Source organism: Pristis pectinata, chromosome 16 (assembly GCF_009764475.1).
Source record: "Pristis pectinata isolate sPriPec2 chromosome 16, sPriPec2.1.pri, whole genome shotgun sequence".
NCBI classification, from domain to species: domain Eukaryota; kingdom Metazoa; phylum Chordata; class Chondrichthyes; order Rhinopristiformes; family Pristidae; genus Pristis; species Pristis pectinata.
Window position 1 is genome coordinate 25,387,914 of NC_067420.1, and position 15,066 is coordinate 25,402,979.

At 40.9% G+C, this 15,066-nt stretch overlaps 1 protein-coding gene across 1 annotated transcript in view; it reads right to left on the reverse strand.

Moving 5' to 3' along the window:
* The window catches only part of LOC127578804 (sodium/potassium-transporting ATPase subunit beta-1-interacting protein 3-like), a 132,812-nt gene that overhangs the window by 69,506 nt on the left and 48,240 nt on the right, over positions 1–15,066 (reverse strand). Inside the window, exon 3 of the mRNA XM_052031270.1 lies at positions 5,043–5,123. Within this exon, the coding sequence (XP_051887230.1) occupies positions 5,043–5,123 (81 nt within the window). The remainder of the gene's footprint in view (positions 1–5,042; positions 5,124–15,066) is intronic.

Below are 15,066 nucleotides of genomic sequence, written 5' to 3' on the forward strand. Positions count from 1 at the left end.
GCAACAGTCAAATCCAGAATCAACAAAAGTATGGATGCCTTTCTCTTTCCAAGATAACGATCTGTTTCATAAAATAATGTGATCTGTTGGCGAACTTGTGAGATGCCTGGATTAGACGATTATACATGTGAATCACTGTGATGGTCAGTCACTCTTAGCTGTAATGTCCATGCACACACTTAAGGAAACCAGAAATTAGCATCAGTCTCAGCTTCCCTTCCAATATATTTACTTTTAAATTGGTAAATTGGTTTATTATTGTCACATGTACCAAGGTACAGAGAAAAACTTTGTTTTGCATAACATCCTATACAGATCATTTCACCACATCAGTACATCAAGGTAGTAGAAGGGAAAAGCAATCATGGAATGCAGAATGTAGTGTTACAGTTACAGAGAAAGTGCAATGCAGGCAGACAATAAAATGCAAAGCCATGATGAGGTAGATTGTGAGGTCCAGAGTCCATCTTATGGTATAAGAAGTCCATTCAATAGTCTTATAACAGCGAGATAGAAGCTGTCCTTGAGCCTGATGGTACGTGCTTTAAGGTTTTTGTATCTTCTGCCCAATGAGAAGGGGGAGAAGAGAGAATGTCCAGTGTGGGAGGGTTCTTTGATTATGCTGGCTGCTTTACTGAGCCAGCAAGTGTAGACAGAGTCCATGGAGGGGACGCTGGTTTTCGTGATGTGCTGAGCTGTGTCCACAACTCTCTACAGTTTCTTCCGGTTTTGGGCAGAGCAGTTGCCATACCAATCCATGATGCACCCGGATAGGATGCTTTCTATGGTGCATCTATAAAAATTGGTGAGGGTCAATGGGGACATGTGGAATTTCTTTAGCCTCCTGAGGAAGTAGAGACACTGGTGCACTTTCTTGGCCATGGCATCTATGTAGTTGGACCAGGACAGGCTATTGGTAATGTTTACGATTAGGAACTTGAAGCTCTCAACCCTCTCGACCTCAGCACCATTGATGTAAACACGAGCATGTGCACCGCCTCCCTTCCTGAAGTCAGTGATCAACTCTTCTGTTTTACTGTCATCGAGAGAAAGGTGATTGTCGTGACACCATGCCACTAGGTTTACACCCTCCTAACATGCCTTAAATTACATCAGCTTTTTCATTGTTTTTTTTAAATTCCTTGGGTATTGCACAACAATCAATGGAAATCTATATTCTGGTGGAGAGAGAAATTAAACACGTGCAGCGCTTTTATTTTTGCTTAAACAGAGCGTCAGTCTTCAGCTGATGAGTAAACTTGGCACATTAGCACTAACTGATTATTAATGTCCACAGCCCAATGCAAGGTTTAGTCTTGCACACAATGCATAATAAAAATGGCATTTCATTCCTCTCATACATTGTGTTTAATTTTTTTTAGCAACTTGGTACAAGTTCTAAGATACAGAAATATAACCATTCATCTTTAATGACTATTCTATTTTCTGATAATTTAAGTGATGTGGAAACTATACAACAATATTGTAAATCAAACAGAAATTTGACACAGATGTGGAAGATTCGTATTTTGTATCCCATCCATCACAAATCTAACTACTACCACATCGAGAGAGTAACCCTGCTTCACCCCATCCATTCTGAAATCCCCAACCACGCCGGTCATGTCCAGGCCAGCTATTCCAATGCTCTTCTGAACAGCCTCTTATCCACTTAGCTCAATGTATTTGTATTGCAATTCCCATGTCTATTTCTATACAAATCCATGCAACATCAGGTTCATCAGAAAATATCTTACGTGATATTTTGATAAGATAGTTCTTAAATCAATTATTGATAAGGGAGTCAGTTTTTATAATATTCTTGATTGCATGGTGATTCACATAACATTTGCTCCTTAAATTATTGATCCCTGAACAATCCCAGCAAAACACATGGTGTGGAATTCATCAGGTGATAACCTGATGGTCTTACTAGCGGGTACATAGCCACGTTACGTACACATCTTGGGATCTATGTGTATTGCTGTGTCCCAGAAAAGGCTAACATAAACAATGCATGACACTTGTTTTGATAGACATGCCAATACTTACTGTCCCAGCACAACTTTCCCTCTGGTTTTATCATCTATTGTCTCAGGGTATGTATTTTTTCCCTGGTCCTTTGGATTTAAAAATCTAATATTTCTCCAAAATTAATATAAAAAATGCTGCTTGTAATGCAAGATGAACTAAGGGTGATATACTAACTAAGAGAACAGAATAGCATTCAAAACTGAAAAATACCGGTGCGTACTAATTTTTAGCAAACTATGTCTATAAGTAACATGCAATGGATAACCTGGAGTAATTTCAGATGAGAAATTAATTTAAGCACCTTCACATCTGAATAATTTGGCAGTTGTTATAATTGAATGCAATTTATGGTATTTTTTTTAATTACAACAAGAATTAGTTTTCTCATATGGTCACACTGATTTGGCACCAATGGTGGGGTTCGGGTAATGGCAAGTCAGCAGTCAGGTTGGGAGTGAAATCAGCATTTGGTGGGGGGGGGGAGGTTGTTGGTCCAGTTAAATGGTTGGATTTGGAAGTGGTCTGGAGTTGAGATGGTGTTGGTGAAGGTGAATGGCTGTTGGAGGATTGCTAGTCAAATCCAGGTGTGTGATCAGCAGTTGAGGCATAGGTGTAACCAGTATCAGGGATGTACTAACTTGCTGCTCTCTGTAAATTAGTATAACCCTCCTAGTTCTGGGGACTTGAGGGTTACTATCAATGCAGGAGGTGTGGGTTAGTTGTCAGATGGGGTTGTTGACATATGTATATCTGAAAAATTAAAAAGTGGCAACCAAATGTGCAGTGTGTGTCACTGGACACCACCATGCCTTGCTGGATCCTTCAGCATGTGAGCACGTCAGAGGTGTGAAAGATCTAGAGCAAGAATCACAGACTTTGCAATCTATGTGGTAAGTCCTTGATTTCCAATTATGTAATATAAATTTAAACTGCACAGTGCACGCAAACATGACAATGCAATCCAAACACAAATGTAGGAGATGAACAGCCATTTCGCCAGCATCTGCTCACAGTCTAAAGCTTCAGCCATTGAGAGTGGATATCAGCAAATGAGTTCTGCAGCTTCTCACATGGTCCCCTCCCCAACCATCCCCAATGCCCCCTCACCAGCACCACTACCTCCATCTCTCTCTCATGACTTTACTTTTTATTGGGCAGAAGTTTGCTGGGGCGACATTGAAACTTCTACTGTGTTCTCTGTGGACACAGTTGTATGCTGTAAGCACCATTTTATATCATAGTAATTTAATTAGCACCCACAAGGTTGGGTTTAGACTCCTGATGACCGTCGACTGATCCAGTGCAAGTTAACATTGATTTACTGTGATAACAGATACCAAGCTACCCTGAGAACAAGGAGTATCAAACCGCAGTTATGTTGGAAATGGAGCAGATAAGCATAGCGCTCTGATGGCAGAACATACCACTGTATCAAGTGCACCAGTGAAAATGGTTTGGTGACACAGTGAAACAGTTTCCCTATAAACAGAGGGGCATTTAGCCGAGGTTAAATTCATCTCTTCTCATACAAATATAGAGCACGAGTTGAGGTGTACATTACCCATCCTCTTCAGTGGGCTTTTGACTGCACTTCCAACATAGAGCTTTGGTTAAGATTACCTGCAGAGACGTTCAAATGTTATATAAGTGACAGTCATTTCTTTCTTTCTGCCAATAATGGTGAAATATATAGAGCAATGTAAATGGAGGAGAAAATAATTTTTTTTTAAAAATAGGTTTCAAAATAAATTTATCCTTAATTGTTTACAATAAATTGTTGCTGAGAAACTGAACATATCATTCAGCTATTGTGCAAGCATCAACTACTCTCAGGTGAAATCTGTCACAATAATGTGACTCAGGCCCAAGGGCAGAACAGCCCTGCAGCCACATTTGTTCCACAACTCTGACTTCTTTGTGTGAGATTTCAATCAATGTCAATTGAGGGACAATTTTGTGAACAGCCGATGACCAGCCTCATTTCAGGATCAGAACAATAAGCAGACAGAAATGGTCATCAACCGTTTCAGAATTAGATTTGAAATTACATTTCAGAGTCGAAGGAATAGATCTTAACCTACTCCAACCTGAATAACACTCCCCACTTCCAAACCACCCAACAATTAGCATAACATTTCTAAGGGTGTCAATCACATTTCAAAAGTGTCAAATTATTAAAGTATAAAACAACAATGTCAGTCATTCCCTGAGGGATTTTCTGACATGCAGTTAGAGATTTACATGCAACATCTAATCTAAAACTCTTCTCACCAAACACCAATTAAACACTGAGCTCAGACCTGTAATTACTGGCTCTTTGTTAGAACATTGTAAGGGTAACATTGCATCAGAACACAAATATAACTTGATTTTTGTTTAAATTGCTCCATAATTCTGATTTTTTTATTCAATGTCAAATATAAAGATTGCTGGAAAATAAAATGTGTTATTCACATAATGTGCCCAAGTATCAAAATCATTAGATCAGAGGGCAAATCACGCCTTACTCTAATCCCACAATGGATTTTAAAGATACATTTACCAACCTTGTGTTAGCTGCATTCAAAGGGTTGACAGAACAGAGCGAGCACTATAATGAGACCAACCAGCATCCTCCTCCAGCACAGCTTCCCAGTGGGAGGCTGGGATCAGTGAATGTGCATTTTAATTCCAACTTCTGAGAGCAACCTTCCTGCACCAATACATTTCAATTTCTCACAACAACAATGCTGATAGTTAAATTCTTTGATATTCAAGCAGTAGGTCAAAATCCATTAAAAACATGGCCTGAAATCTGTTGAGGGTGGATGCAAACCCAACCTCAAAAAAGTACAAGATCGGCAATAGTAACCCAATACTTTACTCAACGTATGTCCATTGTAAACCCACGTTTACCACTGACTAAACAATGTGATTGATTTATTTTATGACAGAACGTGCTCAACAATGTTAATAGATCAGTAGTTTAGTCAAATAATACCAGCCTTTACATAGTTAAAATAACTTACCTTTGATAGACCACCTACTTCCAAATAGAAACAGATGATGAATACATTCCAGGTGACCCATAGAGCTGTCCAGACAGCATACTAGAGAAATAAAGCAAGAAGTTTAAGATTATGTTCACACACACACACACACACACACACACAGTTAAGAAAGAACATCAATAAACTCAATAGCAGCTGCAGATGCGGAATATAATAATAATTCAGCTGTACTCAGACACTCAACTTTTTCCACACATGGTAATTGCAATGGTAATACTGCAGTATTAAATTGAATTAGAGTCAATAAAGATATTGTGCTGCTGGAACAATATTACTGAAAATTCAATTCAAAAGAGTGTAAAACTATTATGGAAAACATTACTTTCAATCATTATTGGACCATTGTCTGCATTTTTATACTTTCATCAATCAAAAATGATCGAACCAGCCAGAAATAGATTTAAATTCAAAATATTCATATTATTATCCAATGATTTATAACTATGCTGCTAGTCTAGTTTCAAGATGACAGATGTATCACTACTTACTCTAAATGCCATCATGTTTTCTTTCAGCCCCACACATTATGCACTTTGTTCAGATTGGTGTCAAAAAACTGAATAATTTTTGTTCATGTTGTGAAACTAATTCTGTGCTATGGAAATTATGACCTATGCTGTTCTGGTCCTCATTGTGGCTGCTTTAACAAAATGCTATGGGTTAAAATAAGGCAGAGAGGAATATGGATTAAGGATTCAAATTAAACAAACAACAGTGTCAACTATAAACTTGAGCCTGACCTTGGTAGTATATTTCAATGCTGAGTTTGGAATAGATGATGTTGAATACTGCATTTTAAAATAAAATTAGAAATATCATCATAGATAGGACTAATGTCTTGTGATGAAGCAATGTTGAGGAAGCATTTAGACAGGCACGTGAACAGGCAGGGAATGGGGTGACATACACCACGTGCAGGCAGTTTGTATTGGTGTCATGGTCGGCACAGACATCGTGGGCTGCAGTGCCTGTTCCTGTGCTGTACTGTTCTTAGGTTCGATGAATTGAAGGACTGCAGGCCAAGAACTCATGGTTTTCAATCTTTTTTTAAAAACTTGAGAAAAACATCATGGAATCAATGAAAATTTTTGCAGAAATATTTGGAGCTGAATGTTCAAAAAAACATTGAAATGTCAAAAAATTAACAACTCTGGTTTGTATGTATTGTGGTTAAAAACTAAATTAACTCACAATTATAGAATGGCTGAGTGATTGCATCTCATATCAAAACATTCCTATACAATTGTAACATAGTTCTGGAAATGTATTACAGGTCCTCTCTGCGTATGACATAGCTACACATGGAAACAGCCTTGCATGCACTATGATGTTAAATGACATGCAATGCATGTTTTGACATCACATGTACAGAATTCTTCTATCTTACAAGACCCATAAATGGCACGAGCTTTGTACGCCAAGCAGACCATAACTGGTGAGCCAAGGCAGCATCGGTGATCACTAAAGGGGCTTGATTTTACTTGATCCACTGCTCAGGAGTCGGAAATATCCTTCTTCCAAATCCTCCTTTAAATGGCTTTCTTCACGTTTCCTCTCACCATAGCACCAATATTCTCAGAGACCCCAATTCCGTTTCTATCTAAACATGATCTTGGCCCATTAGCATGTAGGTAGCACCTTCACCCACTTCCTCTGACTGACTTCCCACTAACTGATTAACTCCAATTCAACCTCTGTCAAATCAACCCCACAGCCACAACTAATAACCTGCAATCACCTGTCTCTCAACCAATAACTCCAATTCAAGTCTGTTCTCCAATGCCACTGACTGTCGATCTCCGAGTTGGCTTCATCAGCTCCAGCAACAATCCTACTTCAGCCATGGGCCAAGTGATATCCTTGCTCGCTCTGTGGTGGTAGAACAAGTGAGAAAAAGGTTCTTCTTCCATGAAGTGTGCAAAGCCTGTTGTCATGCATGTGACACCATGGGCCCTATGCATGATATAATATCATTGCCATAGGGCTTACACAAAACAGGGACATCCATCCCCTTCCCCACGTTCTGCCGCTTTATCATGGTATCTTTTCAGGCACCATAGCACTTCTAGCCCAGTGCTTTACACAGGTTCAGTGCAAATAAAGTGCTTTGCAACAAACCAATTACTTTCGAAATAAAGTCACTGCTATTTTTAAGTACACATCATGTTTATCGATGTATAGTATGATCAAAGACAACGCAAGATGCAATGCAATAGATGACCAGTTATTCAATTTGACAGATTTAATTGAAGAATATTTTTGGCCAGGCCTCTGGGAAATCTCACCAGGTCTCAAGTGTTTTGTTTAAATGGGAACCTGCTTAAAAATTATTGCTAATTAAAGCATTTGGAACCCCATTGCATATGTCCACAACTCTCTCCTAATCTATTGAAGTCTAATATACAGTGAATAGCATGTAGAAATGTTTCTGCAGGCTACTTACACGTTACATTAATAATAAAGCAAATCATATCACAATGTACAAAGTTTAAATGAATGTAGGTAATATTCGTGCACTCAAGTGCAAAGTAATCACTTCTGACAAGAGAGAGGCTGATTAACTCTCGTTGATATTTATTGTTATTGCTATCATTGAATCCCCACCTTCAATATCCTCGGAGACACTAGTAGCCAGAAACTTAACTGAACCAAAACACTTTGGCTGCAAGGACAGGTCAGAAGCCAGGTTTTCTGCAGCAAGTGACTCATCTAACTTCCTGAGGCCTTTCCACCATCTTCAAGTAGTAAGACAGGAGTATGATTGAATATTTTCCACTTCCCTGCATAAGTAGTGTCACCAACACTACAGAAATTTGACACCATCCAGGATAAAACAGCTTGCTCATTTGGCAGCCCCTTAAACTAGTTGTTCACTCTCCCTACCATTAGTTCACCCTGGCTGCGCACTGTTTACAAAATGCATTCCAACAACTCTCCAAAGATTCTTCACCAATGACCCCAACCAAATAGAAAAAGAAAGATAGGAGCACCACCAGCAAGTTCCCCTCCAAATAACACACCATTCTGATTCAGTATCTTGCTGTTCCATCTTAATCACTGCACAAAAGGTGTGGAAATTCCCTCGTTAGGTCTGTGGGAGTACATAAATCACTGCAAGTTAACATCAAGTTAACATTCAGCCCTTACTGCAAAAGGATTTGAGTACAAGAAATGAGGCACTTTGCTCCTACTATTTCAAGCCCCAATGAGACTGCATCTGGAATATTATTACAGATCTGGTTTCCCTGACAAAGGCGTGGTATACTTATATTAGGAGAAAGTGCAGCAAAGGTTTTGCAAATTGATTTCTAGGATGGCAGGCTTGTTGTATGAGGAGAGATTAAGCAGATTGGGCCTGTACTCATTTGAGTTTGGAAGAATGTCAACAACGGATGCAATTTCTCTGGCTCCTCACTCTGCTCTGGACCATCTGGACAACAAGAACTAATACGTCAGGCTGCTGTTCATCAACTACAGCTGGGTGTTAAACACAATCATCCCATCCAAACTAATCATCAAGCTTCAAGACCTGGGCCTCTGTACCTCCCTCTGCAACTGGATACTCAACTTCCTCATCGGCAGACCTCAATCAGTGAGGATTGGTAACAACATCTCCTCCCCGCTGAACATCAACACAGGTGTACCTCAAGGCTGCATGCTTAGCCCCCTGCTCTACTCTCTGTACACACGACTGTGTGGCTAAGCACAGCCCAATGTCATGTACAAATTCGCCAATGACACCACTGTTGTTCAGAATCAGATTTATTATTACTAACGTACGACGTGCAATTTGTTGTTTTGCAGCAGCAGTACAAAAATAAATCAATAGTGCAAAAAAAAGGAATAAAGTAGTCTTCATGGGTTCATGGATCATTCAGACGGCAGAGGGGAAGAAGTGGTTCCTGAATCATTGAGTGTGGGTCTGCAAGCTCCTGTACCTCCTCCCTGATGGTGGTAACGAGAAGGTGGCGTGTCCCAGATGGTGAAGGTCCTTAATGATGGATGCTGCCTTCTTGAAGACGTTCTCAATGGTGGGGAGGGTTGTGCCTGTGATGGAGCCGGCTAAGTCTACAACCCTCTGCAGCCTCTTGCAATCCTGTGCACTGGAGGCTCCATACCAGGCTGTGATACAACCAGTCAGAATGCTCTAAAACGTACATCTATAGAAATTTGTAAGAGTATTTGGTGACATATTAAATCTCCTCAAACTCCTATCAAAGTAGAGCCACTGGCAAGCCTTCTTCCTGATTGCATCAATGTGTTGGGCCCAGGATAGATCGTCTGAGATGCTGACACCCAGGAACTTGAAGCTGCTCACCCTTTCCACCACTGACCCCCTCAATGAGGACTGATGCGTGTTCTCCTGACTTCCCCTTCCTGAAGTCCACCATCAATTCCTGGTCTTGCTGACATTGAGTGCAAGGTTTTTGTTTGCAACAACCACTCAACCAGCCAAGTCTACATTGGGGGATTAGTGGTGGTGAAGGTCAGTTGCTTTAAATTCCTGAGTGTTAATGTATCAGATGATCTGTCCTGGACCGTACACATAGAAGCAATCACAAGGAAAGCTTGCCAGCATCTTGACTTTCTTAGGAGATTAAGGAGGTTCGGCTTGTCACTGAGCACTTTAACAACATGGTCTGGTACGGCAATTCAAATGTGCAGAAACACAAAAGGCTGCAGAGAGTAGTAGACTCTGCCCAATACATCATGGACACATCCCTCCCCACCATTGATAGTATCTACAGGAGGTGCTGCCTCAAGAAGGCAACATCCATCACCAAAGATCCCCACCGTCCAGGCCATGCCATCCTTTCACAGAACCATCAGGCAGGAGGAACAGAAACCTAAAATCCCACACTACCAGGTTCAGGTACAGTTACTTCCCTTCAACCATTTGGTTCTTGAACCAACTGGCACACAACCCTAATCACTCGAGTTTAGCAAACACTATAATCACTTTAATCACTTTGCACTAAAATGGGCTTTGTTTTTTTTGTGCTAATTGTGTTCTTTCTTGTAAAAATTGTGTTTCATTTGTGTTTAATTTCTGTTTTTCTTGTGAATGCTGCTTATATGATGCTATGTACTTGTGATGCTGCTGCAAGTAAGTTTTTCATTGTACTTGTGCATATGACAATAAACTCGACTTTGAATGAGTGGTGAGCTCATTGTCCCAACCTCAATATTCATACAAGGCTTGACAAGGTAGATGCAGGAACATCCTTACCCCTGACTGGGCTATCGAGAACGCAAGGCCACAATCTCAAAAGAAAGAATCAGACCTCCAAGAGAGATGAAAAGAAGTAATGTAGTGAATCATTAGAATCATCTACCCAAAAGGGCTATGGAGGATAATCACAGAAAATATTCAAAACTGAGATCAATACATTTTTGGATATTAAAGAAATCATAGATTATGGGGTTAGTGCCATAAAGGCATATGGGGTTAGTGCAGGAAAGTAGCAATGAGATAAAAGATCAGTTATGGTCTCATTGATTAGCAGAGCACATGAGGGGCTGCCAAATAATAACATTACAGTGGCACAGGCAATAAACCAAGAAATATTTGATGCATGCAAGAATGGAATGGCAGTTGTCATGGGAGACTTTAACTTCCACATAGATTGGGCGAATCAAGTTGGTCGAGGCAGTCCTGAGGAGGACTACCTAGAATGCATCCATGATAGCTTTCTTGAACAGTATGTTAGTGAACCTACAAGGGAAAATACTATCTTAGATCTGGTCCTGTACAATGAGACAGATAAAATTAATGATCTTGTAGTTAGGGATAGTATGATTGAATTTCTCATACAAATGGAGGGTGCAAAAGTTAGATCTAAAACCAATGTATTATGCATAAACAAGGGAGACTACAATGGGATGAGGGAGGGGTTAGCTAATGAAGACTGGAAACACAGACTACATGGTGGGACAGTTGAGGAACAGTGGAAGACTTCCAAAGAGATTTTTCACAGTAGTCAACAGAAGTATATTCCACTTAAAAGCAAGGACAGTAAGGGTGAGGAGAGACAGCCTCAGATAACTAAGGAAATAAAAGAAAGCATCAAGCTAAAAGCTCATGCATACAAAGTCGCCAAGAGTAGTGAGAAACTGGAAGATTGCAAAAACTTTAAAAAGCAACAAAGAACCACAAAGCAAGCAATAAGGAAAGGGAAGATAGATTATGAAAGTAAACTAGCACAAAATATAAAAACAGATAGTAAAAGTTCTTATAATTATATAAAGCGGAAAAGGGTGGCTAAAGTGACATAGGTCCCTTGGAAGATGAGAAGGAGGAATTAATATTGGGTAATTTGGAAATGGCCAAGGCCTCGGCTGACTATTTTGTGTCGGTCTTCACGGTGGAGGACGTGTCTAACGTGCCAAAGAGAGATGTTATGGATGCGCGGGGAGGTGAGAATCTCGATACAAATCACTGTCACTAAAGAGGTAGTGATGAACAAACTAGTGGGCCTAAAGGTCGACAAGTCCCCTGGTCCTGATGGGATGCATCCCAGGGTACTGAAAGAAATGGCGGAAGTTATAGTAGAGGCATTTGTGATAATTTACCAAAATTCTCTGGACTCTGGGAAGGTCCTGGCAGATTGGAAGCAAGTGTCACGCCACAGTTTTAAAAAGGGCATAGGTCAAAGGCACGTAACTATAGGTCAGTTAGCTTAACATCTGTAGTTGGGAAAATGTTGGAAGCTATCAATAAGGAAGAAATAGTGAGACATCTGGATAGAAGTGGTTCCATCAGGCAGACATAGCATGGATTCAGGAAGGGCGGGTCCTGTTTGACAAAGTTACTGGAGTTCTTTGAGGATATAATGAGCGCAGTGGATAGAGGGGAACAGGTGGATGTTGTATACTTGGATTCCCAGAAGGCATTTGATAGGTGCCGCATAAAAAACATCCATACGGTAAGGATACATAGAGTTGGGTGTAATGTACTAGCATGGATAGAGGATTGGTTAACCAATAAAAGGCAGAGAGTTGGATAAATGTGTCCGTGGAGAAAAAGCAGACAGTCAATGTTTCAGGTCAGGATCCTTCTTCAGGACTGAAGATAGGAAAAGGAGAAGCCCAATAAATAGGAGGGAAAAGCAGAGCAGTGATAGGTGGACAAAAGAGGGGAGGTGGGGTGGGCACAAGGTGGTGATAGGTAGATGCAGGTAAGAGATAGTGATAGGCAGGTGTGGGGGAGGAGGGGAGAGCAGGTCCACCAGGGGATGGGTCAAAGGTGAGGAGAGAAAGAAAAGGGGTAGAAAAAAGAGAGACAGGTGAGGAAAGAGAAGCAGAGAAGCAGCATGGTGGGGTGGGGGAGTTGTGGGAAAGGGGTGGGTGAGGATTACTTAAAATGGGAGAATTCAATGTTCACGCCATTAGGCTGCAAGGCTCCAAAACGGAAAATGAGGTGCTGTTCCTCCAGTTTGTGCTTGGAATTCTACCCCCCCCCCCCACCCCACTCCCCCACCCATGCTTCTTCCCTCTCCTAGCCTCTCTCTCTTTTTCCTACTCCCCATTTTTCCCCCCTTTGTCTCCGGTGGATCTGCTCTCCCCTCCTCCCCCGCACCTGCCTATCGCTATCTCTTACCTGCATCTACCTATCACCAGCTTGTGCCCACCCTGCCCCTCCTCTTTTGTCCACCTATCACTGCTCTGCTTTTCCCTCCTATACACTGGGCTTCCCCTTTTCCTATCTTCAGACCTGAAGAAGGGTCCTGACCCAAAACATTGACCATCTGCTTTTCTCCACGGATGCTGCCGACCTGCTGAGTTCCTCCAGCATCAGTGTTTTTCATCTGGATTCCAGCATCTGCAGTCCTTTGTTTCTCTGGGATGAATGTGTCTTTCTCTGGTTGGCAACCAGTGGTGAGCAGTGTGCCGCAGGGATTGGTGCTGGGCCTGCAACTGTTCACGATATACATCAACGATTTGGAAGAGGGGACCAAGTATGGCATATCTAAGTTTGCTGATGACACTAGATTGAGTGGAAAAGCAAATTGTGCAGAGGATGTAGAGTCTGCAGAGAAATATAGATGGGTTAAGTGAGTGGGCAAAGGTCTGGCAGATCAAGTACAATGTTGGTAAATGCGAGGTCATCCACTTCAGAAGGAAAAATAGAAGATCAGACTATTATTTAAATGGTGAAAGGTTGCAGCATGCTGTTGTGCAGAGGGACTTGGGAGTGCTTGTGCATGAATCACAAAAAGTTGGTTTGCTGGTGCAACAGGTTATTAAGAAGGCAAATGGAATGTTGGCCTTCACTGCTAGAGGAACTGAATTTAAGAGCAGGGGGATTATGCTGCAACTGTACAGGGTACTGGTGAGGCCGCACGTGGAGTACTGCGTGCAGTTCTGGTCTCCTTACTTGAGGAAGGATATACTGGCTTTGGAGGAGGTTCACCAGGTTGATTCCGGAGATGAGGGGGTTAGCCTGTGAGGAGAGATTGAGTCGCCTGGGACTATACTCACTGGAATTCAGAAGAATGAGAGGGGATCTTATAGAAACATACAAAATTATGGAAGGGATAGATAAGATAGAGCAGGAAGGTTGCTTCCACTGTAGGTGAGACTAGAACTAAGGGACATAGCCTCAAGATTCAGGGGAATAGATTTAGGATGGAGATGAGGAGGAACTGCTTTTCCCAGAGAGTAGTGAATCTGTGGAATTCTCTGCCCAGGGATGCAGTAGAGGCTAGCTCATTAAATATATTTAAGACAGAGTTAGATAGATTTTTGCATAGTAGGGGAATTAAGGGTTTTAGGGAAAAGGCAGATAGGTGGATCTGAGTCCACAGCCAGATCAGCCATGATCTTATTGAATGGTGGAGCAGGCTCAATGGGCCAGATGGCCTCCCTCTGCTCCTATTTCTTATGTTCTTATGTAACAGTCAACATGGAAGTCATGCACAAGGCTTTGATCAGGGTTATAGTTAGGATGCAGCATCTGGGCACCACAAGTATACATGCCCATTTTCACCTTAGAGCTGCGTTTTGTTTTACTTGCCAGGAGACCATTCATGTTTGAAATTTTCATTAGTTTGAAATTATTTTATACCTAGTTGACAAATAGTGAGAGATAGCAGTGGCAATGAATTTGAAGAAGTTGGAGCCTCCACAAAGGGCCCTGACTACTGCAGTTTAGGTTCAAATTCAACAGCATGTCTAAGTCGAGTAGCTGTCTCCCTTCCTCTACAACTAGAATTATTTTTATTAAAGTTCAGGTTGAAGGTTGTAAAAACCAGACCAAGTTAGATTTTTAAAATTATATGTGGTGTTCTTGTTGAAGGAACCACTCAAGATGTACACTGACATTCCTGCAATAAATCTCTCCAGTCAGAAAATGTCAAGAATATTCAGTACATTCTGTTGTCTAATGCAGCTGTCTCATCCTCATTGAATATCATCCTCCGCATAGTGTCAAAATAAGCTTTCCCATCAGTACATTACCGCTATTCTCATTATCTTCTCCGAGACAAGGTGCACTATCATCCACCTCTGTTGAAACCATTTTGTCTTGTTCCCTCAGAATAATTCCCTTCATTAATATTTGGTTTGTTGAAATATAAACATTAGTGTAATGTTCAACACCTGCTCCATCCAAGATGTGAAAAGCCAGAACTGTTAAAATCAATATTAAAGTCCTGCAAACTTTCTAGTTGATTAAAAGTTGTGGAGATTCCACATATAACGTACTAGAAATAAACAATCTCAGTTTCATAGCATCTGTTATGATCAGGGGATGTCCTAATTCATTCACAGAAATATGTCACCTGTAGCGCAGCACTCCTTCAGTTGTGCACTAAATATCCCTTCTTAGATCATGTGCTCACATCTCAGGAGAGGGATTTAAATCTATAACCTCCTGACAAATGCATAAACTAGCATTATAAAAACAAACATGTACCTATTTTTCAGATGTCATGCTGATTATTAATAAGGATAGTATGTCATAATATATAATATTTTATTG